This window comes from Porites lutea, chromosome 4 (assembly GCF_958299795.1).
Source record: "Porites lutea chromosome 4, jaPorLute2.1, whole genome shotgun sequence".
Taxonomy (NCBI): Eukaryota; Metazoa; Cnidaria; class Anthozoa; order Scleractinia; family Poritidae; genus Porites; species Porites lutea.
In genome coordinates this window covers 20,955,394-20,981,711 of record NC_133204.1, presented here as the reverse complement: position 1 = coordinate 20,981,711, position 26,318 = coordinate 20,955,394, and the positions used below count along the sequence as shown (strand labels likewise).

Below are 26,318 nucleotides of genomic sequence, written 5' to 3'. Positions count from 1 at the left end.
TTCAGAGACGTTTTCTAGAACGGGGTATAAAAAATTGTGGATCACGGCTTTATCTTCTGCTTAAAATTGTTGCTGATTATGAAGAAGCATTTATTTGATGTATAAGTCGAACAAATAAAGAAATATCTTTTTAAAAAAACACGGCTATTTCAATTTACAAACTTTCTAGAACGGAGTATAAACAATTGGCCCATTTCTAGAACGGGGTGCCAATTTGGAGTCCCGGGCGGCACATACCCACCCAAAAAATACCCAAGTCCCCCCCGGGAGGTTAACTGACCACCATAAATGGCGGACTCCTAGCCTGTGAATAGAAAACAAAAATCTCCCTTTCCTACACAACTCCCGCAATAGACCTATTCGGCTAATTCAATGTTGTACCCAATTCAAACCCTTTGGGAATAAAACGTTTTGTTTCAGGAATTTCCATATCATTTAAATGTGAATGCCACATTTTAATGCAAATACAATACACAAAGAATCTTATCCCCGGGAGATTTGAATTGGGTACAACATTGAGTTAGCCGAATAGGTCTATTGGGCCTGTACACACAGGCTGTTAAGCAGACAAAATTCATAAGATTTTTAAGACAAACTAGTATTTCTGGGTTTACGGCAATTCTCTCTTCATCGTGACAGTCAGTCAGCCCTGCCCTCAACCCCTCATCGTCCCCCCCGCCCCACCCCGCCGCAGCCCGCTTTAATCGGTTGGTACGTTATGTATGGGCTTTGTAGGCGTCCCGCGCCGGAAATGATTTAATCACGTGACAAAGAAGCTATCTCCAGAAAATCCAGTTCCGCCTTGTCCCGCTTACATATGTAGACTATGCGAAAGGCTGGGAAAATTTCTAATATTCGGCTCCTTTATCACTCCTTATCCGAACAAATAATCGCAGATAACCTCGCTTCCTTAAAATTTCTTTGTGGTGATTACTTAACTCCGGTGAGGTTGGAAAAAATTGACAATGCTAAGCAACTTTTATCGGCGATTGGGGAGGTCGTCGAAAGCGAATCCAAACAGCTTGAGTTGTTACAAGAACTTTTTGAAGAAATCGGCAGGAGAGATTTAAAGTCAAAGGTCGAAGAATTCCAACAGTTAAGAAAAGGTAGGTTACTTTATTCGCTCAAAAATACGATTAATTATCAGCTGGTTTCAACGGAAGTGAAGACATGAAATCCGCAGCGAGGGGCCGGTGTGGGGGAATTGGGGGTGATAGGACCCCGGGGGGGGGGTGCCTTAGGAATTTCTGGGTGGGGATCAATCAATCAACTTTATTTAAATACGGTAAATGGCTCAGCAAGCTGGTTTTCAGACATGCCGTGTAATAATTACAATTTAAAAATTTGACGGGTCTAGATACCCGCAGCTGGGAACTGTTTTCAAAAAACTTGATACCCGGCAGTCAGAAATTTTGACCAATTTTCTCCAAGTAGCTCGTTTAATTCCTCTAAGAACATAAGATATTTGTTTAGAAATCTCAAGCGATTATAAATATTGCCTTGGGTTAAAAGTAGAAGCAACTGTCGAGCTTGGGCATAGAGTGAAATCTCAATATCTTATGTTCTTAGAGGAATTAAACGAGCTATTTGGAGAAAATTGGTCAAAATTTCTGACTGCCGGGTATCTAGTTTTTTGAAAACAGTTCCCGGCAGCCGGGTATCTAGACACGAGCTTAAAAATTAGGACTAGTGATTAACTAACAATAATTAGCACAAGAATTGATAATTTTATCTATTCCTATCGACTGTCATAAACGTAACTATCTAGCTTATATGGTAATCAAGACTAATAATAGCAGTAAAAAAAAAAAAAAAAAAAACTTAATAATTTGAAATACAATATAACAGCAAGAAATGAGTAATAAAGAAATAAGATAAAAACATAATAAAAAGTTATATCCTAAGATATGGTGAGTTTAAAGCTAGTAAGATCCCCCATCTCACGTGTTTTATTTGACAGTTGGTTCCAAGCCATTGCACTCAGACAAGAAAATGAACGCTTAAGAAAATTTGTTTTAGGTAGTGGTAGTTGGAGATCATAGTTAGAACCCCTCAAATTATAGTCATGAATTTCCGAGGTTCTATGAAACCACTCCCAAAGGTACATTGGACAATTATTATTGAATATTTTAAACATCGTAACTAATAAGTGCAAGTGGGATGTGTCGCTGGGACCCTGGAACCCCTTAACCTATACCAGAACTAGTTCAGCTGAATTTTACTATCCTACACTAGAGTAAACTCACCAAATCCCCCCTAACCTAGAGTAGCTGTTTTCCAGAAACTACTTAGGTCACTAGCACAGTCTAGCCAACACAAAACCTTATACCACAATCCCTAGTCTAGATAAAATATTCAACCAACTGATCAGTTTCCTGAAAAATGAAACCCTATTCTAGACCCAAACGGTCTGATTTATATACCCTATCCTAGAGTAAACTGCTTGAAAACCATACCCTTCACAGTGGCACATACCTATATAGCCCATATATGGCAGTACCCCCCCTCCCCACCTGGGGATAGGTCATCACTGTAATGGGTCATGTGGTGATGCTCTGCTTTTCGGGTAGAGTACCCGTATCCAATTTTTGTCAAGTTTGACTACTAGATGAAATAAGAATTATAACAACTTTTGTTCCATGTAACAGTAGTTTTGCTTCCTTTGAATGCACATTTTTAAGGGGGACCGGGGAGTAGGAGTATGAAAAGGTAAAGTATGGGAACATGGCACCCTTAGTACACTATAACTTCACCCCTTTATAGAGTGTTTTCTCTGTCACACAATTAAAAAAATAAATTTGAAACTGTTCTATGAAAGAAGCCAAGAAAATGAAATGTTACAGAAGACTCCTAAATAAACAACATACATGTATGCAAGTCTCAGGTCTGTGCAGCACAACATTGTTGTAGTTATTTTCCCAAAAAGTTTCATTCAATGTTATAGAGATTTTTATTGTGATGCCTTGCTAGTCTACCAACATGCAGAGATTCCAACCCTCCCAATTTGATCGGTAGTCTCCCGATTCTGGAATTCTGGAAACAAGGAAAAAATTGCTTATCTTAAGTATTTTTTTGCGATCTGAGTGTGAGATGTTACGTATTACACTTTCCTATCCTATAATGTCTCACCAAGTCTCTCCAATGAATACCGCTGTGGTGTCAAAATGCAGTAAATGCCACTTGAGACAAATTAAATTCGCCAAATTTCCTGGTGGGCATACCCCAGACCCCCCATAGAGGCTCACACCTAAGGCGCTTGTGTGAGTGCCTTCAGCACTAAAAATTACTCCCTATCTACCTTTAAAAGTGTTTGGAATCTCTGCAACATGGGACACCATTATGGTGACAAGAAACTAACAGACATCTGAATGGATTTCACTTTTGCAATAAAAATGCTTTCTTTTTGTTTGTGAGCTAACTCAAATGCACATTAACACATTTTTTTGCTTGAAATGTTTAAACCTAATGAAAATCATAAGGAGAGAACTTTTCTTTAACCTGACATCTTTGGCAAGGCTACCACCATGGTGTCACACCCTGTGAAACTTTGGCAATTCACAATACTGTATACAGTATTTTCAAAATCAGTAACGACTGGGAACTTCTACATTGAGTTATTTCCCGGTCACCTTCAACCTGGTGTAGATTAAAATTCAGAAGACCTCTTTATGATGATGTCATGGTGAAAACACTCTATATACTTCCTATTAATAATAAAATCCCTTAAACCACCACCAAGGCTTGTAAAACTTAACATGCTCTATTCATGGCTGCCCTGGCTGCCAGTCAATGACACTTGGCATGCTCTTCATTGATCCCAATCTGCTGAGTCCTACATGTGAGTCATGTACCTACATCTCCTTTTTTCCTTAAGGGCTGGGACGCAACATTCTTGTTCCCCTTAAAGTCATGTCAGCAGTAAAGTGTGGGTTTGACATTCTTGGGGTTGTTTACATAGAGAAGGAAGATCCTAGTGCCAGAAGGACCCTAGATAGCAGAATAACATTTCACTGGGTTTCCATGCAGAAATTCTGTGGTTGATTGTGATCATGTTGTAAGATATGTATTTGTCCCCAGCATTTTTGACTTCATCTCGCTTCTTTCCTAGGCACAGTTTCCACTCAATTTTTCGGTTTGACATCATATCTTGGGAACAGAACCACAGTTAAGACGCATTTTCCCATTTACTTTTTTTGTTTAGACCACATTAATATCCACCCATTCATCTTGGTTGGGATTTGCTCTCTTGCAAGTTGACTCCCAAAACTTTAACCATGGTGTCCTGCAAGAAAGGTGACTCGACCCAGTTATTTTGTGGGGGTACCATCCTACTTTGAAGTTCTCTGGTATCCCCACCTTTACTTTGATTGTAAGTCCAACATATAGCATGGATAATATATAGATTAACCTGCAATATAGCATAAAATTTTTGGCGATCAGAGTAAATGTCACGTGGTTATAGTGCCACACCTCTTTCAGGTCTGAGTCGAAATTCTGCTGTTGCGGCTTTTTTTCATGAAAATCTAACGGCTACATATAGTGGGCATTCGTGCCTTGCGTTGAACAGAGTTTCCCCAAAATCGCAAAGACCCAATTCGGGAAATTCAGCAGTTTACAAATTTAGGTCATAATTTATGTGGAAAAGGCACAAGAAGGACCAGAATTGTTTAAAAATCATGAGTTAAACCTTTAATAGCCTGTGTAGCTGGCGGTATTGTGTAGTAGTCGAGTGAGATTTGGCGGCGGAGCCGTTGTAATATATTCGAGTGAGATTTGATGGCGGAGCCGTCACGCGCGGCAAAGCCGCGAGAAATACCGCCTGCCAGAGAACCATGATTTTTCGAATGCCGCCCACTTTTGTCACCTTAGCTGATCCCAATTAAATCAGCAATTTGAAACTTCTGATTATTTTCACGCGAGACAGTTTAGAAATAAGCGTTGACAGGCTAAACACAACTCCTAAGCTCGTGATAATGTGAAACTTGACCTTGTGAGTTTGGTTGAATTGAAGTTTTTTTACTTTCTCAGCTCTCGCGTGAAGGTTACTAGCATTACACAGTGCAAGTATCATTCTAAACTTTGACTGAGTAAATCTTTTTTTGCCACACTAGGCTTAACATTAAAAGGTCATGAAGCTGGTTTGTTACATGCATACTGAGTAACCATTTCCAGTGGTTTATTCTTCTGTAGGTGTTCCTTATAGGATTTGATCTCAGATGCAGTTGTAAAGTGTTCTAATTTTCTTTGACCTTTGTTTCTTACTGCTAAATAAAGACAATTCCAGCGCTGTGAAGTTTAAAGACGCCATTTCGGCTATTTGGTCATCAATTATGCTGTTTTAAAGGGGAAACCACAATCACTTACGTTTTCCAGTTTGCCATCTGCTCCCTTAATTGGGAAATATATGCGAAGGATCATCTAACATGATTGACATATGTATGGCCCTCGACCAATCCGTTTCCCCGCACACTGGTGTGCGGACTATTCAAAATACCGGGGTTTTCTGGCAGGCGGTATTTCAACCGCCTCGTCCCTACTCCCTTTTTTTTGGAACACGGCTCCGCCGCCAAAACTTTAATCTCGCACCCACACAATACCACCAGCTACGCAGGCTAAACCTTTAAGTATCACACAATCGCCTGTCTCATCTTACCAAAATTATCATATCTCGGTGAGCATTCGATGATCAGCCAAGCGCGGTCATTGCACGCATACTGAACAAGACTGCTGTATCATGACAGACTAGAAACAATAGAGATCTCCCAAAGTGCGAACTCAGCCAAAACGCTAAAAATCTTCAATGTTTACTCCAGTTTGGGCGCACAGAAGATAATGTCACAGTTTTTCAACAACCATGAAATTCAGAATCTGGGTAGTTAGTTAATCAATTGTGGCCCCGAAAAAATTTGAAGGGAAAAAAATACGAATTTTTAAGAAAATGCTTTTTTTGTGAGAAGGACTCTTAAACGCTGACAAATGTCAACAAATAGCTAAAACTCTAAATTATTTCTATATGTTTGCATTGCTCGAAATCGTGCGCATTTATAAGGCCCTAAAGCTTTTTACTGACTTGCAAGCTAGGACCCATCTGTTATACAGATCCCCAGAATAAAGGGATAAATCTTATAGTTTATTAGATATAATCGTGTAAAGTTTGCTTATCATTTTCATTTAAGTTATGACCTAAATTTGCAAACCGCTGAATTTCTCGAATTGGGTCTTTGCGATTTTGGTGAAACTCTGTTCAACGCAAGGTACGGATGTGCACGATATGTAGCCAAGAGATTTTCACAAAAAATGCCAGCAACAGCAGAATTTCGACTCAGACCTGAAAGAGGCATAGCACTATAACCATGTGACATTTACTCCGATCGCCAAAAATTTTATGCTATATTGTAGATTGATCTATATGTTATCCATGCTATATGTTGGACTTATGATCAAAGTAAAGGTGGGGATACCAGAGAGCTTCAAAGTAGGATGGTACCCCCACAAAATAACTGGGTCGAGTCACCTTTAACTCAAGCTATACTCCTTCCATGGGATGCCAGGCCAGGCAACATTTTAACTTCAAATTCTGTGTTATTTCTATCAATAGCAGCTGTCGAAGCCAATGATTGTCACTCGGGGGAGTTAAATATCAATGATCCACCACCTTTATCTGCTACCTATGATAGACCAGAAACCTCTTTGCAAAGTGGAGAATCCCTTTTCCAACAAGGAACCTCAGGCAGGAAGCCAGAACCTTCTTTTATACATCAACATCATGATTCTCCACTGGAGACAGGAAGTGGTAGCTACAGCACAGCAGAAACCTCTTCTCAAGGTCAGTACCATATGTAGATGCTTTCGTGGGACAAGCAGCAGAGAAACAGAGGGATCTGCATTGCCAGAAAACTTTTTAGAAAAGATGCTTGGGTGTTTTTTTGGCCTTAATTTTGTAGCATATTTTTTTGTTAAGAAGTTTGTTTTTAATTAATACGTAGGTACATGCGTAACAATAAGTCAACCATACATGTACCTTTATCAACCATCAAATGGTGGTTAATAAAATAAATATTTATTAAATTGCTAAATAAGACTTTTAAAGCTCTCATAATTTCCTATTCCATGAGCATTTTTTTTCCAGTCTCTACCAAAATCCAGCTAATTGGCTTCAAACAAGTGTGGTTGAAGAACAACTCCATAATTTAGAATGCTTTCTCCTTCCATGGGATGCCAGGCAACATTTCAATTTCAAATTCTGTTTTATTGTTTCTATCAATAGCAGCTGTCGAAGCCAATGATTGTCACTTGGGGGAGTTAAATGTCAATGCCCCACCACCTTTATCTGCTACCTATGATAGACCAGAAACCTCTTTGAAAAGTAGAGATTCTGTTTTACAATTAGGAACTTCAGGCAGGAAGCCAGAACCTTCTTTTATACCTCAACATCATGATTCCCCACTGCAGACAGGAAGTGGTAGTTACAGCACAGCAGAAACCTCTTCTCAAGGTCAGTACCATATGTAGATGCTTTCGTGGGATAAGTAGCAGAGAAAGAGATCAGAGGGATCTGCCTTGCCAGAAATTATGACGCTTGCATGGGAATGTTTTTTTTTTGGCCTTAAGTTTGTAGCATATTTTTTTGTTAAAAAGTTTGTTTTTAATTAATAGGTACAGGCTTAACAGCATGTGTAAGAATAAATCAACCTGACCTGACCATCAAAAATGATGGTTAATAAAATAAAATTAATATTTTATTAGATTGCTAAATACATTTTGTAAGGCTTTTAGAGCTCTCGTAATTTCCTCTTGCATGAGCATTTATTTTTCCAGTCTCTACAAAAATCCAGCTAATTGGCTTCAAACAAGTATGGTTGAAGAACAACTCCATGATTTAGAATGCTTACTGAACAGATGCCAAAGTTGTAGTTAAGATACTTTTACCACAGGCATCCCAAGCTTACGTCACCAGAGTCTAATGTATTTTACTTTCTCACAAGAGAGGCGGTGTCGCATTACAGGCGACCGTGGAGATGTTGTATGAGAAACAAAAATACTGAGGTCTGAGCACTAAATATCACTATAATTATCTTACCTTTTTTGTATAAAATAAATAAAGGAGACTTAGCTTTGGTGTATTCCTGTGTCTTGGTTTGCAAAGGTGCAGTCAATATTCCTCTCTGATTTCATGTTTTATAGTTAGGGTTCTCTCAGGTTGACCACTGAAGTTCTGCCATAGTTAGAACAAAGTTTTAGACAGTTGATTATGACTACATTGTACAGCTTTATTAATAAGTGCATATACAGGTTTTTCTTTCTTCAAATAACACTAATTTTTGTTGGTCCACAACGGTTGTTAATAGTACATGAATCTCTCAATGGAGACGTATATTATTGGAAAAATAATTACAGTGTTAAAATAATGACTGTCCCGGCTCTTTCAAGTGAACACGTTTTTCTTTCTTTTGTCGGTGATTATATATTGTCTGCTATTATTATAGTGAGAAATTACACTGTATAATCTTTTGTCTAATTTTAAACAGGCACATATGCATTTGCTAGAAATAGTGCAGACAAATTTGGGCAGCAAGTAACAGAAGATGTGGAAAACCCTAGTCATAAACCTTGGGGACATGCGCCCACCGACAGTCATGAACCAGAAGTTAATGAACCAGAAGTTAATGGAATTGTCGAGAGTAGAGATCAACCAGATCGAGGCAATCCAGTTGCTCCTTCAGGGAGATCAACAGAAACATGTGGTTCAACAACAACTACAAGCTCAACCTTTGTTGAATCACAAGAGAAAGTTCCAGTTGAAAATTGCACAGCTACTGATTTGATTAATACAACCGACCTGAAATGCCCAGTTGAGATGAGCTATATGTGCATAAAAGAGTACTTTGGAATTGGTACAAAGGAATTGGGAAGAGGAGGCTTCGGAGTTGTATATGAAGGTCAGTGGGTCAAAACCTAACAATTATTATTGTACATGTATTTGCATGCTGTTTTATTGAATCTTGGTCAGCTTAGATTTCTTTTAACAGTTTTCACACATGTCAAGACTTCACCCTAACACTATTGTGGTCTCCTGAGGACTGTGACACATATTTTTCATGAAGAATTAGTTTAGACTGATCATTAATAGTGAGCTGGCCATAACTTCTCATGTAAAATAATCATGGCAGACTCTCCCAGAACTTTAAAACAGTGACAGCTCATGAAAAAAGAGATCATTTCCTCCCATGGATGTTGGAGACAGAACTTTGTGTACATTTTATCACTAGGCAACAATTATTATTTTTTACCATATTTGGAAGCAAACAGCTACTACCCCTCTGCTGTTCATAAGAATTAATGCCCACTTGGATCTCCTTCTTGGCCAGATCACCAACTTTTACCCTGCCATCTAGAGTTCGCCAGCATTATGGTTTTCAATGTTGGGAGCCCATTTCCTCGACGTTACGAACTTTTAACTCCAAACAGATGAGCACCCGGAGGATTTATTCCAGCAACTCATGGCCTTTTTCGAAGACAACTTGTTATCTGTTAACAGTGGCCTAACCCACCATGGGGATCCTGTGGTTGCAGATGAAGATCTTTCCCCATCACTTGAAAACACTATCATTTTTCTGCATTTACCACTAATTAACCAAGGACTTCCATTACTTGTCTCGCAAAAGTATGGTCCTGAAGACCCTTGCCTCTCTCAAGCCAAAGATTTCTCTGGCTCTCAGTTCTTTCCTCGATGAGCTATGCTCCATAGAAGGCACCAAAACTATGCCTGTTAGCAATGTCTTTCCATATTGCAGTGCTGATGAAAGACAGCCTATTCTTGTCTTGTGTTCTGTGCAAAAACTGCCGGTTGCCTCTCCAACACTCCTGATGTTATGGATTGCTGTTATCTGCCTGAGCATGATGGCAGATGTTGGGCACACTCTCAGTCAGCTTAAGAATTAACACTAACAAAAAACCCCATGGTAGAATGTTCCATCAAGAAATTTGGATTGGAACTACTCATCTTATCTCCTGAGGGAGGTCTTCCACTGTCCTTACCACCCCCCTGTGTGTTCACACACTGTAAAGCTGTTTTGGCACCTGGTCCTGTGCCTCTTGCCCACAGCCAGCTAGCTACCTCCTGATACCAGAGGGAATTGCACCCGCCTTGAGCCCTCCTGAAGCCCCCTTGGAGTGTACTTCCATATTTGGTAATGATGATGCAGCTCCTTTTCCTGCCAATAGAGTGCCTCCGAGAGCTCCATTTTGGAATAATAAGGACTTAGGGCTTTGAATGGTGTCCCCATTTGCTGTACCTCAGGACTCATTCATGAACTGCATATTTTAGTACTGCTCTCAAACAGCAAAGCTAAGGGGCAGAGCTCCCCACCATTACATTCAGTGTTACTAATTCAGTCTTTAGCCTTGGTCCTCACAGGGTGTTCATTAGGCATCAGAGATCGGAGAATTCTCTGTTTACTATGTAAGTCTCCGGCAAATGTTCAGTAGCCTATGACTATTTTTTATTCAGACGTAGAGCCTTTGTCCAAATATTCTCCTGTAACGTTACACCTTTCTCCTCGTACTAGAATTCTTAATGAAAACCCTGTTTTCATGTCCTTCTAGTATTGCTTTTTGTGTCTGTCATCATTGCATTTTAAACTTCCTGACTGAGTTCTGTCTATTTTACATGTAGGTACGCGCAAGTACAATGGTCAGGATGTAGTTATCAAAGAGGAAGACAGTACCCACATTGGACAATCTCACAGTACAAAACAGTTAAGAAGGGTAAGCTGTAAAGAAAGTGGACAGAGTGTTGGAGTTAATTAAATTGCATACTGTTAAGATTAATACACTGTATATTATTGCCTGAGGGTGCCATTAGCCACAACTGTTACCAGACTGTGTTATGTCAGGTATTCTTTGCTTTTTAAGGTCAACTATTAAGTTTAAAAAGGTTGGCTGCAGAATCTTGCACTCGACTGGCTACAACCTTGAACAAAACTGCTGAGACAGTTATATTTTCCCGCCATACTACTATCTCCTCTAAATAGAGAAAGTAAGCCCCCCCTCTCCCCCACCCCCTATTCAAAGTTGTCTTTGTCTAAAAACCAATGTGTATAATTCTCGTGCTATCCTAAACAACATTGGATAAGGGGATGGGGGAAAGGGCATTCATTTGTTGACGGTTTCCATTTTTGTCAGGATGACAGGTAAAAATAGGTATTTTTGCGATGTGGCTCAACAGGTTTTGTTCAAGGTTGTAGCCGTGTTCTCCCTTACATTCACTAGCTGACTATGTCTTATTTTGTTTTATTGTTTTTAATAATTGATGATAATAATGGTTTTCTTTTGCAGGAGAAACGAGTTGGTTATGTAAAACATCCTCACCTGATGCCTCTTTATGCATTCAGTGAAGAAAAAGGGTAATTTAATAGCACTTCATCATTCAATCTATTGTAACCCAGCTTGGCCCAGTTCTTTGTTCTTTCACACCACAGGCTGGTTTATATGCACACTCCCTATTTAAAAATTTATCTGCACTTTCTATTTACCTTGAAAATATAATAGTTCTGTGGTCTTTTCTATTGAAATATTCTGTGGTGATAAACAGCAAGACCACCTTATGTGCCAAACATATGGATTATTCAAAAACTATATTTGATGGACAAATTCTTTTAAACACATTTGACCATCACTAAATTGAAGAATCCTTGATCATTAACCTTCAACACCCTTATTAATGAAATTAAAAAAGGATCACCTTAATGCTATGTATTGTAACCTTTATTTATCTACTTATTTACATATTTACTCATTCGTATTAATATTAATTTTAATCTCTTTTTCCTTGATGTTGTAAATCCCTTTTTTTTTCTGGTAAAAATGTCTTTAAATGTATCCGTTCACGTAGGTAGGATAACCACTGCAGACTGCCTGCCTTGAATAGCTTTAGCTAAATTCAGGCAGTGTGTATGTTTAATGCATTTTGTTGCTTTATAATAAAGTTGTTGTTGTTGTTTGCTGTTGTTAGTACATGTAGCTCCGTCATTAGTTTACATTTACTCTGGTTCATTCACATGACTCCTTGTAAGACCATGTGGGTATCCTACGATATATCCACAAACAAATTGCCCAGCCTGGTTTCCATACATTTCCATCAAGAATTAGTTGAGAAAATTTGATGAAAGATCGAAGAATTTTCCATGTAGTGATTTTTTTAATAATTCTCATAGCGTCTTCTCTTGATTATGTACATTGTATATGATTATGTTATTGATAGGCCAAAAGTGATGCTGGTCACTCTTAAGGACTTAAAGGGTTAAATACATTGTTACGAATTGATGATGATGATGATAATGATGATGATGATGATGATGATGATGATGATGATGATGATGATGATGATGACGACAATGACAAGTCACCAGTGGGGTTATGAAATGAGACCTTCAAATAAGTGTCACTTAAAATAATGAGCAAGATGAGAATGACGTAGACTCATTGTAACGTTGTCTCTTATTTACAGGAAACCATGCTGCCTTATGTATCCTAAAATGCACAGTGACTTAAGAACAGCCCTATTAAGGGACAAACATGGACAGGAAAAGTTGTCTTGGGAAAATCGTGTAAGGATAGCTCTTCACACTGCCAGGGCTCTGCAGTATTTACACACAGGTGTAAAAACTGAGAGAAATATCAGGTTTGTTTTCCAAACTTTTGTTAACATTATTCATCTAGCCATGTTGGGCAATACTACACAATTTAACACAATTAAAGAGGGCATGCCCCCTCCAAGGGGCACTTATTATTCAAAGGATGGGTAGGGGCTTATTTTGTTCTTCAATTTTCTGAATCAATGTGACATTTTCTGTTTCAAAAGTCTGCAAACGCACATTAAACAGGAAAGCTCAGTGAATGTATTTCTAACTAAAAACACAAAATTAATGTATTTGTAGGAGACTGTTACATCTTGCTACGGTTTGGTTTCGACATCCTACCATTACAAAGGTTCTATTTTAAATTCTTAGTTAACTAGTTATCCACTTCAATGTCAATCCTCAAGCAGTGTTGTCACAAGATCTGCATCTTTAACATTGGAAAGTGTGATGCCCTCAAATGGTTCGTTCTGCAGTGACTGTATGATAATGTTATGCCCTTATAATACTTTATTTTCATTAAAAATATACATACTTTAAACCCCAGATTTAGCAAGGAAGAGAGTGTGGGCATTTTAAAATACAGCCCTACAGAGGGTAGTCTGCTACACAGCTGTTTTTAGTGTCGTCACGCAAGGAGCTTTGCGTGACGACACTAAAAACGGCTGTGTAGCAGACTATATAGAGGGCTGTATTTCATCACAAATAATAATGATAATAATAATAATAATTTAATCCCTTATATTGCGAAGTATTCATAGAAATGATTAAATGAGCATTACATTGCTAATAAAAGCATAAAAAAGCCTATTTACAATACGAAACACAAATTATAAGAATATATACTCTACTACAATGGAAATCTAAAATATCGACATGTCACTTGTTAAAATTCATTTGACTATAAGCACACTTAAAAAGGTACATCTGAAGATGGCGTTTAAAGCTTTCCATAACTTGGACGTAGCCACCTGGAAGGACCTATTGCCTAGTATGACCTTAGTTCTAAATGTTGGTGATGCTAGAAAGATCCCACCAGACAATCTGAAGTTATATGCGCCTTGTGATTTCAAAGAAAATAATGTGGGGCTATGCTTGAATTGGATGCAAATAACAAAATCTTAAAATGAAGGCGCTGCTTTTACGGAACCCAATGTAGCCCATACATCAGTGGTGTAATATATGCCTTGGTTGAAGCACAGGGTGCAACAAGCAAGCCTTGCTGCAGTGTTTAAATCACACCAAACTTTGTTAAGCTGTGAGGCAGGTAGACCATACAAAAGGCTATTGCAGTAGTCAACGCGAGAAGTGATGAATGAATGCACTAAGGTCTTAATTTCCTCGGGGCTTAGGAACTTGCAAATACGGCTGATGTTATGTAGATGAAAGAAAGCTGAGCTACAGAGCTTGCTAATATGAGTGTGGCAGGGTGCAGCAAGTGCTGTCCAATAACCCAGTCCTAGTAGAGCGACCTGTTGGGCTAGCATGTTTTAATAATTTATCACAAGTTGTTCAACAGGTAAGTAATATATTTGCCTTGATAAAGAAGATGCTGGCATGCGGTGAAAAGGGGTGACTGCTAGGCCTGCATGACTGCTCAGGGCCAGTAATCTCCAGCAACCATTTGCCCAAAGGGCAAACAATTTTTTAAATTTTCACACGGCACCCTGATGAAGGGAAGATGTCATAGCTATTCTTGTGCCCACATCTGTAGGGCAAATTGTAATTGTAACAGTCATTAGTACATTGGAGTTAGACTGTCTGTAAAGACATTAGATTGATGGCTGGTTGTTCGCTCAGTTTCATCTCCATTGTTCTGAAAAAATTAATTTAGGCTAACTTAATGTATTAACTTCTTTATTGTAGACAAGAGATTGTACACATGGATGTGAAGCCAGGAAACATTTTCCTCGATGAAGAATTCAATGCTCGTCTTGGAGATGCTGGAATGTCACAGGAGTTACCCACAGATCACTCATATGCTTCTATAAGCCAGATGCGTGGAACAGAGGGTTACAGTGATGTTCACTGCCATGATCTCCGTTTAAAACCTATCAACGATATTTTTTCTTTTGGAGTTGGTAGGTTACAAGATTGTTTTGTTTTTAATTATCACAAGGTCATCTTATAGCTAGCAGCACAGTGGATCAAATCTGCCCAAAATCATCTCTCTCAGTTTGTAGCATTTAAAAGTCAACTATGAAAAGGCCTGACTTCATTCACAATGGAGATTGAGTAGTTATGATCTATTGAAAACAGCTTTTCATCTTACCCTGAGACTCCATTGATTATGGTCTAGTGAAAACTATAGGCTGTTGGAGTTGCAACTAGAAGTAGAAGAAATAATTAACTATAATCTAGTCCTAAAACAAGGGTACAAGCATTGTGATTGGCTTTTCCTAAGAAAATGAAACAGTCTGCGCACATTGACATACAGCTGTACATGCCAACTCTCCCTGACTATCCAGGAGTCTCCCAGATACGTCACCGATCTCCCGCTCTCCCGTACGGGTGACCATATCTCCCGGATAAAATCATCTTCTGAGCTTTTTTGTGCATTAGTTTGAGATTTGGCCCATTTTTAGCTCAAAACTTGAAGTTTTCTTATTCACAGTACGGTGAAGTTTCTGGGGCATTTTTTCACGTATTTAGTCACTGACAAAGATTATTTCTGGCTTTAAAATGATTGCGAATTTTGATAGTATGTACTTCATGTAAGACTTCATTTAATGTCCTAAGTCATTCCCATTGGGGAGGGCATTGAAATTCCAGGGGGGGGGGTGGGGGGTGAAAAAAAGAGAGTCTCCAGATTTTAGAGCTCCAGAGTTTGGCATCTCTGCATTGATTCCGGGGAGCTTGTGACTCTGCTTTTGGCTTCTCTTTGCAATTTTCGCTCAGGTCTAGGTCATAAGCACTCCACTTACAACTGTGATATTAAGTCATTCAATCGTGAAAACCAAGTAGAATTTCTTGAAGCCGACCACTTAATACAGGATTGACTAGACTACTGTTGTGGGAACAAAAAGGTGACCTTAGTTAACATCCGGCGCCTTCCCCCCTGGGGTGAACAATCCACAGATCACAAAACTTTATCCTTGTGTGCATAATGTGTGAAACATTTTATGTGCGCTCGATCTCATACTTAATGGTGCAAGAACTTGTGCACTGAATTATAATGTATGAGAGCTCAGCTTTTACAAAGTGAACGCATTTCATTTGTTTTCAGTTATGCTGGAACTTCTTACACAGAGGAAGGCAGTTGAAAAGACTGGACCCTTGTATCATGTTTTAAAGAAAGAAGGAGTTTTGTCGGATCCAGAAAGGTTGATGACAAAGGCAAAGAAGGTGAGTTGATTCTTTGAAGTTTACGATATTGATGAAAAAAAAAAAGCAGCTAATTAGAAAACTTTACCCACACACTCAACAAATGATCATTATGTCATTTAGAACTGGAGTATCTACTCTCATTACACGTCTGGAACAAGGAAGGGTATTGTGTTATTCTAGAAAATGATCGTAACCTTCCCACAGGGGGTTTTAAACCCCCCTTCTCTTTGGAAATGTCAGTTTTCGTCATACTTCCCTTCAAATTTTGGCGTTTAAGACCTTCTACTCCTCAGAATTTGGAATAACTCTCCATGGAGTAGGTACAGATATATTCATGCACTTTACAAGAATTATGAATTTTAAGGTATCCTATCATTTTCTCTGCAGAATGTTTGGCCTGTAAAGGCTGATGACAGCAATGTCACCAAAGAATTCGCTGCAATTGCTATCGACTGTCTAAAACCACCAAGTGAGCGAGCTAGCATTCATAATATTTGCAAGAGGCTAGAGGTAAATAGACAATAGTACCGTCTATAAATCAAGCACTTGTGTCCAGGTAGAGGGTATTACATGGCTGCGCGCAACCAACGCAGAGGTCCATTATTAACGAAATAGATTCCATTTTGTTGCAAAGTTTGTGTCTCTTGTTTTTCTTTCTTGATGATGTCAACATGTGGCAACAGCATTATATTTGGTGTTTTCTGTGATCTGCTTTAAACTAAACAACAAAAAAAGGGAAAATGAATTGGCTTTTTTCAATGAATAGAACCATAAACCCGCCTTGTACCACACAGAGACGGTTTGAAATGCATGGCCCAACATTCACATGTAATTACAGTGTAATTACAGAATTCCTGGAACATCATTTTTCTTTTTCTTCGCTCAGGCCATACTAGAGAGAGAAAGAATTCACAAGGTTGCAAAGCCAAAAGAAGAAGTGAGCCGTTGTGCGTCTTGTTTGCTTAACCCTCCAGGTGAGGTCACGTGATCATTTTCTGTTCTATGGTTACAATCTTGGACAAAAATGTTAAAAAAAAATGAACGTTTCCATGTGTTGTTTCAAAATAATAAGCCCTTCACAGCACTGGCAAATACAAGTAGTTCCCCCTGATCTTCTTTTTCAGCTGAGCGGGTGATTCCCCCCAAAGTTCATTTTGCACTTTATCATTCATCAACTCAGTTGATATTTTTTGGGGTTTACAGAGGTGTATATAACGTCAAATGTTACCTTCTGGTCCTTTGCAGCTACTTTTGGTGATTGCCGTGGTATAAAACTGCCATTCTGAGTAGCAAGGGACGCACTGAGAAAAGACAAACAAAAGGCTTTTAATATTACATAATTGAAAATGGTTGTTTTCTTTTTTGTCTTCTCTCAGTGCGTTCCGTTCTTCAACTTGGCAGTTCGGTTGTACCACGCGATCGACTAGCTGCAAAGGGCCTATTGATTGCTCACAACTTCAATGAGTACTTAATAATTAATTTTCCATTTTTTTCATTTAGCAAAGTACTTGACTGTGAGATCCTCAGGCTGTGATAGTGTTCGTTCTGAAGGATGTAACTACTTTTGTGTGACGTGTTTAACACAAGCTCAGCGTAACCCACTAGAATGTCCCTCTCATGGACCTGCGGAACCTCTTATAGGTAAATATTCACCTTTTACAGCAGATCCAGTCCCGCCACAAGTCTGACAATTGGTGTATAAACCTATTGCTTCAGTTCCATTAATTTATGAATCTCCTCAGTACTTGTATAACGTATAGATATGTCCACATGAAATTCTATCACCATGATCATCATCATCATAATCGTCTTCATTATCGTCAGTTAGATGCAGCACAGGCGATTGAAACCTTCCTCTAGCTGTTATTGTCCTTGGAAATGCTAGCTTTTTGGGCTGAAGAAAGAAGGCTCGATTAAGGCTGCTCTCTCTCTGGTCCGGTCGGCTGGTAATAGAGCCGAGGGAGAACGTTGTCCTTAGGAAGTCTTTGGTCGGCATTATGCCCAGACCTTTAGCTTTATTTTGTACCATTTCATGCGTGTATGGTGATGATTCACCTAAACTTATAACTCGTACGCTATTATTGTAATTTCCATTAGAACAAACTAGTAACAAACTACGTCCCCTTTTTAAGAGTGAAAAGTGAAAACGCAACGCATGCCATCATAATTTGGTTGCCTTAACGTTTTTCTTTGATCTACGATATGGAGGAGGGTCTGCATCAGAAGAATGGTCGATTTGTTTGAGATAGATAGCACTTTCTTGGACGTAGAGGTAGTGCTGGCCAAACTCCCTCGAGGTATCTATCTGCAGGTCACGGTCAACAATCATGGGCACAAGGCCTCATCTAAAGGGGCTAAAATCGTAAAGGGCCTACCAGTCCTTGTGTGCTACAGACCTCAATCCTGCTGCTGGCAGGGTTGAAGGTGCGAATGTGCTCCTCAAGGAAGAGTAGCCGTAAAGCGATTGCTTTGTTTTTTATACTATGCCGTTCTCCAATTTTTGTTACTGATAAACATTTGCCCTACCAAGAAGACCCCTCTCAATATTGATACATGTAAATGGCCAGCACTCAACTGTCTTAAATGTTACTTGTAAAATTTTTCAGGATCTGTGTTGTCCCCTGTAGTGTTCGCCTTGTTTACCTTGACCTGACAAATTCATTTTCCTCTCTCTTCGTCTACTCTTGCGTATGACAATATCGTTTAATGCATAATGGAGACTGTTAACAATGCTGTTCTAAAAAGAGCTATAACTTTCCTCTTGGTAAAGTACAAAGCAGTTGTTGATAAGAACCCTGCAAATCAGGCTGCTCAATTCTGTGATGACGAGGATTGGATCCAGTGGGTCGCACACACTTTCCTTTTGAGCGTCACTTCCTTAGTACCTTCAGTTCTATCAGGTTCTATAAAAATTATGGCCTTCACGACGTGTTGCAGTATGTACTTTGAAGCAAGATACATATTGATGGGAACACCCTTTGGTCCAACTCTAATAAACCACCACCGAATCTCTGCTTTTGGCTGGGATTAGGTGCCTACTGTACCTGTAAAAAGAATATTTATTTTTATTTTTTGTCTTGTAGGAGGATCTGATATCTATGCAGTCCTGGTTTGTGGAAATGACTCCAAAGACAAAATAAATGCAGCAGTCTTTGATAGAGATCTGTATGAATTCAAGAATGTTCTTGAAGACTGTCGTATCATTGGTGTCAGGTAGGTGTTTTAAACTCCTGTTCCATATTCTTGAATTCACGGTGAGTTTTCCTTTTCCCGATTTAGTCATTCTGTCGTCCACCCTGGTAACTGTGGGATAAATAGTAACCAAAGGTTACCGAGCGTGGGCGACAACGATGGAAGGTCACAAACATTTTTACTCCAACGCTGTGCTTTACCTAAGTCTTACGTGATAGATGGTCACACTACGCGTGATCTGATTCCATTAACAAGTTATAGAAGGTCCAAACGCGCGTGATTCGATTGCGTTCCCTGCATTCCATTCTTTGTTTTTAGAAATCCAAACGCTGGCTATATACGTGTCGTACATGCGTAATAGCAACCTGCAGATTAGGACTGCGGGCTCCTCTTGTCGCTTGCAAAAATGTTAGGCTCCTCTTGTCGCCCGCAAAACGTTATAGCACACAAACCACAAGATGTTGGTTATGATAGTCTTGTATGGTCGACATCCCATTTTACAAATCATTATCGTTCACCACACGATAAGATAGCCTATCAAGACAATGTGTTTGTGAGTATTCTGGCTGATAGATTTAAAGATCTTATTGCTTGATGATCCCCCCGCCCTCGTAAAATTTGGTATTCTGGGAATAGTTTTTTGAACATCACTGTGGAATTTCTTATGTTTTTGTCCCCAGCAACATGACTGATGTAACTTTTGTTAAAAAATCAAATGGAATGGATATGATTAGTGTACCATAGTGAACCTGAAAATATTCATGTCTTCTATTGATTCCAATTTTGATCATAGGAGAGACCACATTTACTGTGTTAAGCCGCATTCATCTTGTCAGCTGTCACAAGCCACCGAAGTCAAGCAAGCACTAGCGAAATTAAAACAAGATCTACAACAGCAGCAAAAGAGGGATGTCTTCTTGTACTTTTACTTTACTGGTCACAGTGACAAAAGTCAAAATTTGATATGTTCGTCGTACGATGATGTCCTTACAGTATCCGACTTGAAAGACCAGTTTACTCATCTAAAAGGCCTTGTTGGCGAATTCTTGATTATCTTGGATTGCTGCTTTGCGGATGGAAATATTGTTTCTGACGATATTACAAATGAAGCTTACTTTGTCTACAAGTCTCCTGGCCAGGAAGACAAACAAGACCCTTTAAAGCGACTTTCTGTTGACCTCTACAGGCTCCTTGATGATAGGGAGGACTTCGAGGACATTGAAACACCTTACCCAAAGGAGGCCGAACAGGATACGTTAGACGGCAATGTGATTTTAAAGGCTCCAAGTAAAGCAAAAGTGACAGTGCGCCAGTGGTCTTCTTCTTTAAGTGAACAAAGCTCTTACGGAAAGCGTACAGGCAACAGTTTCTTGACACAGTACCTTGTTCGTGGTTTACGCGGAGCACACTCTAAATGTCCCCTTACAAAATCAAGTTGTTCTTGGTGTGAAAAATTTAGGGCCCAAGCCAGAAGTGTGGGTTACATTACAGCTGCAAACTTAGAAGCTTACATTTCAAAGCATGTCGACAAACAATTACAAAGATCATCGGGAGAAAAGAGACAGACTCCGTGCATGCGATCATTGTTGCATTCCAATGAGACAGTCTTGGCTTACTACAGTGAGGATGTCTTAAAGGATGAAGTCATTTTCAAGTGTCCTTCCGGCCGCATTGAAGAAATCGTTGTTGATCAGTTTCCATTCACACTTTTGGAGTTTCAGAAGCAGCTGTTTAGTATTACCAAGGTTAAAGGTATGTAGTTTATCTTATGTGTTCACCAAGGTGCCTGTATATATTCCTAACAGAGGTAACCTTAAACCTGTGTAAAATCAGTCGTACTGTTTTTCGCCTTCTGTGGCTGACAAACATCAAATCAGCCGTTGCTTTTTTTTTTGTTTGAAAATCACAGATAAATCAAGACAGTGCGTTTAGGAAGTTAATTATTGACTATCCTTGAAATTATCAGCATAGGTTTGGGAATTGAACGAAAAAAATAATATTAAACAAATGCTGACAATTGTTTCCCAAATGTTAATTCAGCTGATTTCTTCAGACTTTGATTGGGGAAAAGCTCCACACATAGGGTTCATGTAAAGGTGGAACGGAAGACGGGCTACGGTGACTACTGCATGTCACGTTTGGGTCAAATTAACCGCGTTAAGCATATTTTTAATAAACACGCGCTAATTATTATTATAAATGCCTTAGTTTTTAGTAAATTATTCTATTGCTCTTCTGTTTGGAGCAATACTACTCAAACTAATCTGGACAAGCTCCAAGCAGTACAGAATTTCGCTTGTCGTATTTTGAGCGGCGCTAAAAAATTCGATCACATAACTCCTTTGCTAAAAGACTTGCGCTGGCTACCAATCAGGCAACAACTTTATTTTCTTTTTGCTGTTCTGGTTTTTAAGTGCATGACGAGTTGTGCTCCGGAGTATTTGACATCAAAGCTCGTTGGAAGATCCGCCGTCTCGACAAGGAATACGAGAAATTCTCAACTTTTGAACATACCACTCTTCCGCACTGCCAGCGGCCAAAGGACCTTTCAATATAGAGTAACCTCTCTCTGGAATGAGTTGCAGCCTGCGCTCAAACTTAGCCCATCCGTGACGGAATTCAAGTGTTTACTCAGGCAAAAGCTTCTTAATGACTGCTTTATTTAATTAATTTAATTAATTTTATTGACCTTTGTCTTCTTTTATCATTGTTATATTCTTATTGTCATGTACTTGGTTTATAATTTTGTAATGTAAAATTGACTCTGAAAAGCCCCGTGGGGACGAGCCAATAAAGTATGTATGTATGTATGTACCTGTCTACCGAGATTTACCTTTACAACTGGCTGTAATTGATTCCTCGACATTAAAATTCAAAGTAAATTGAAATATAATTTCCGTTCACTATCTTGCAGACAATCTTCCTAACTGTGTTGAGCCAAAGCATCTTCAGATTCTTTGTGATGGTGAAGAAATTACCTCAGATTCTTACGTTGACCTCATGGACTTCATAAGACAAGGATATGACGTGCGATGCCAGCTCAGACCACACTCCAGCATTGTTCATGGCCCAGTAATGCTTGAGATCCACGATTTCAGAGAGCTGGTGGTAACTCTTCTTGAATTATTGCTGCAGCCTGCAAGTTCCCCCCAGGTTAGTGTCTCATCACTTTGACTCCTACTATGGTTTTCGCCCAGAATATAAAAGTATCAGCTATTGTCACCAACAGTCCTATTCAGGACTGCACTTGCCTGTGAGTCATTACTCCTGTTAGGCACGGCAGGTGCTTAAGTGCCAGTTTCTGTGACACACGCTTAGCCACAAGGCGCGGAGGAGTTTTTTTTTTACTATGATTGCAGATCAATTTTAAAATTGATAGCGTGAATCGCCTTTTTTACTGTAGAATCAATTATGAACTTGACGGATCAAAACGTCATAGGATCGTTTTACAAACCTGGTAAAATATTACCTAATGCTCGTTAGGAATGGACGTTCATCCATATGGACTACGCATCCAGCATGGGAACCTTTCCAAGCGAGGCACGAAGTGCCGAGAAGTAAACCATTTGAACATTCTAGACCTATTCTTCCCACGTTTGTAAATGATATAAGGGTTGTGTTTTTTTCTTTGTGCAGGACATGACCACTTTTAAGTTGGACAGCAACCAGACCACATACGATGCTGAAGATATTGAATTTAAGTTGGAAGATATACCAACAGTCACTAATTTTACGGAGACTCCTCTTGGCAAGTTTATTTCCGAGATGATTTTGACAGTGTCTTCGTCTCCGTCCTTTGGCATTTTAACTATCCATGTTCGGTCCAACAGCTTGGATTGCAGTTTCAAGGCTTCTGATTGAGACGCTAGAACATTGAAATGAGGAATCATTTCTGAGAAATCTCGAAATGGTAGGAAAATTAAAAAAAAAAAAAGACGTAAACGATTCACAACGGGAAACGTTAACGTGAATTTCTCGGGAGTCCATTTCCTCATGATCCTTCCTGGGAGGAGACAACCCTAGAAAGATTTAGTTAAAGTTTCCATTCTTGCAAATACATCCTGGGGTTTTCCTAATTACAAGTAAGTGCCCCGTGAATACAGTAAGTTTGCTAGTGTTACTAGCGACACTGATGTACTGCAATATAGACCACTTGCCAGGTCTTAAAACATATGGTAATTAACAATTATTCCACGCGTGCGCGTTGGATATGAGAGGGTGATAGCCAACGAGACGCGTAGCGCCGAGTTGGCCATAATCATCTCTTATTTTGGCTTTTATAATCTACGGTGTACCTCGTCTCAGCGTTTTTGTTCTTATCATTAGCTGTAACGTTAAACTATCGGGATAATTAAAAAACTCACATAACCGAAGAGAGGGAAAACATGTTCCTTTTGTCGCGGTTCTCATACATGGTGTTTTAGAAGCTTGCAAATTATGGTGTTTTCTTTAGCAGCTCGCTCACTGTTAGGTATTAACGAAAATCCTCAAAAAATATGATCGTTCTAATTACATTTTCAGGTTAGTATGGGAATAGTTTGGAGTAAAAAGACCAGGGAAGGGCTCGTGAATTTTAATTCTAACAATAACTGACGCGATCTTGACTTCTTTGCAAAACAATATTTGGTTTAATTTTTATTGTATATTGAGATAATATTATAAGGTAGATAGCAATTGTGTAAAAAAAGTCTCTTGAATGCTGAACAGTTACCTTTGTATATATTTTATGTGTACTCTAATTAAAAATGACTATACAGTTTTAACTAATTTTTAGCATGCCTAATACCATGAGCACTTGATCTTGACGTATAACTGAGTTACTAAGGAAAGTTCTGCGTACAGGCTGTTTCCAAGATAATAAAAGCATAAAAAAAACCATAGCCATTTTGTTGGCAACAAAATGGAAAGGTTGCAAACAACTTTACAACGTTTGCAGTGGAGCCGCAACAACTGAACCAACAAATCAAAGATAAGCAAATTTTACTGCGGAGATCTCAAGTCTCTCTCCTGCTTTTGCGCCATTTTGCAGTAGCTTTGTAGCAGGATTTTCCCTCGGTTTGGTTTTGGTTTGCTGATCCCGTGGATAAAGCAAAGAGGCTCGCCTTTCATTCTTCAGAGGGGACAAACACGTTTCATGAGCTTTTTTATACTGATTTGCAACAAAGCCAAGAACCTATGTGACATAGTTATGTAACTTAATTACATACCTTTTATACAATAAAACTTACTCAAGCTGATTGGCTTATGCTGTTTTTCCTATGTTGTTAAAAGTCATTTCAAGTTTTGTTTGTCCCAAAGCAAGCTATGTAAACAGTTGAGTTAAGTCATTAGCGTTTACATTCTTCAAATCCACAAGACAAACAATCCGATAGAAATTATCCCCGTATTGTCGATTTCGTGTCATTCTTCTGAAGAACTTCTGTATTTCTTATAAGCTCCTCCTAGAACCAGATCGTAACTTGGGATCTTTGTGTATTTACTTTACAGATTTTAGCTCTACCTGAACCTGTACTCTGGACTAGTAACCTCCTTTCTTTATCCTTTAGGGGTGCAAAAAGTTAGCAGGAAGCGCCGAACATTTGTTGCAGAAAGTGTCGAATTTTTAAAGAATACAGTTTTGCTGTGCCATGAAAGTAACAAGAAAAATCTTTGGCTAATTAAGCGATCGATCGACCTTTCTATTGGTTTAGTAATTTTTACGTGTTCTTCTATCATCCCAAGTCGGTTGATTGCATTGGAGAACCATTAGAAAGTTCAGTTTGTTATTTTTACCCTGGTCTTTAGACTGCCTGAACAATGGCCAAACTGAAGGTATCTTTGAGTCTGGCATTCACAGTATATCCTTGTCCTTTATGGCTGCAAAACCCTCCAGTTCTCCACATATATTGTACACGGACACTGAAAGGGAAGTGGGAACTATGCGAAATTTAAAGGCCGGCGGTAGGGCATAAAACTAGTTGACCTCCTTACCCTCTGGGGTACCTGGTAGACCGCTTTATTATAGCACGTGGGTCCCAAGGAGATATGTCAAACCCTATCAAATATCCCCGTTGACTGATAGAAATTTATGATTGTTGACGTCCTTGACTGCAAGAGCTTAGTAACAGAAGATTACCTTAGCATTGGGTCTTCTCGGTCCACCAGCCTGAGGCAATTCATACTATGTAAAGCGCCAAAGCTGACAGCCTTTTCCACCAAATGCTGAGGACGTGGAGGACAGAGCCCTTGCCATTTTGCTAAACGTCTTCGATAGTCTTGTTCAGGAAGGAAAGTCACGGGATAGTAATGACTTCTGCCTAGATGCCTCAATTTGGTTGTGCTCGCTTTTCAACTCTAGACCTGTGCAGTGGATACTGGCAGATAAGATTATGCGAGGGTGATAAGCAAAGGTTCCTTTACGACTAGACATGGTGCGTACCAATTCATAGTCAACGCGTTTCGTCTGAGTAATGTCCATGGGATCTGTAAGTATTCAATGGAATTCGCTACCCAAACATCATCATGTCTTGGTCCAACATTAAATGTGACTAGGTGACACAGGCTTCAAATGAAACCCCGAAGGAGTGAATCATTCTTTAGAATTTCATAACCTTTTCGTTTACTTGATGAGGAGCAAATTATCTTGTAGATAGTAGGTTCTTTATACTGTAACCTTGTCAACATCGTCAACAAGAAAAATGCGAGCAGTGATCAGAAGTAAAGCGGATTGCCTTCTGCAGTAAGTTTTTGTGCATGAACCAGAAGAAAGTACCGGTAGGTCGACATGTAAAGAGTTCTTGGTAGTCATCAGAGCAGGACTGTCCGTCTCAATATTTGTTCTGTTCTGTGTTTTCACTCACGTGGCCAGCATCTATGCAAATTTATTGGGAACAAAAGAAAGCGTTTACATAAGAAAAGAGTTCAACTCCCTAAGGACTGGTTTGGTACACAAACATGGCCGCCGTTTCATTGTTTTGGGACTCAAATATGGCCGCCATGACGTCATGTGAAAACACACAGTATGAGGCATCAGTCCTTCGTCAGCAGTGATTATGGTGCTTCAAGTCTGAGTCTAAATAAGGTGTTCACATATCTCGCACACTATTCTAACTTCGAGGCAAAGTTTTAGTAAGTTGTCTCTTTATCTCCTTATATGGCTACCATAATTTTTTTTCTGGGGGA

The 26,318-nt window shown here is 39.2% G+C and overlaps 1 protein-coding gene across 1 annotated transcript; it reads left to right on the top strand.

Moving 5' to 3' along the window:
* Positions 1-795: 795 nt before the first annotated feature.
* On the top strand, positions 796-24,394 carry LOC140934377 (uncharacterized). The gene is made up of 17 exons (XM_073384011.1): positions 796-1,106; positions 6,599-6,839; positions 6,987-6,994; positions 7,268-7,495; positions 8,529-8,939; positions 10,676-10,767; positions 11,338-11,405; positions 12,509-12,682; positions 14,505-14,719; positions 15,865-15,983; positions 16,353-16,475; positions 16,852-16,939; positions 17,466-17,606; positions 19,049-19,178; positions 19,951-20,909; positions 22,072-22,310; positions 22,794-24,394. Exons 1-17 carry the CDS (start codon positions 827-829, stop codon positions 23,016-23,018), a joined length of 3,741 nt encoding a protein of 1,246 aa, XP_073240112.1. The 5' UTR covers positions 796-826; the 3' UTR covers positions 23,019-24,394.
* The last annotated feature ends 1,924 nt before the right edge of the window (positions 24,395-26,318 follow it).

What these genes read in the sequence shown, in the direction of transcription:
- LOC140934377 (XM_073384011.1), top strand. Translation starts at nt 827, where the DNA reads ATGCGAAAGGCTGGGAAAATTTCTAATATTCGGCTCCTTTATCACTCC. An exon ending in ATATTTGCAAGAGGCTAGAG is followed by an intron (nt 16,476 to 16,851) that starts GTAAATAGACAA and finishes TTCTTCGCTCAG; the next exon opens with GCCATACTAGAGAGAGAAAG. An exon ending in TAGTATTACCAAGGTTAAAG is followed by an intron (nt 20,910 to 22,071) that starts GTATGTAGTTTA and finishes ACTATCTTGCAG; the next exon opens with ACAATCTTCCTAACTGTGTT.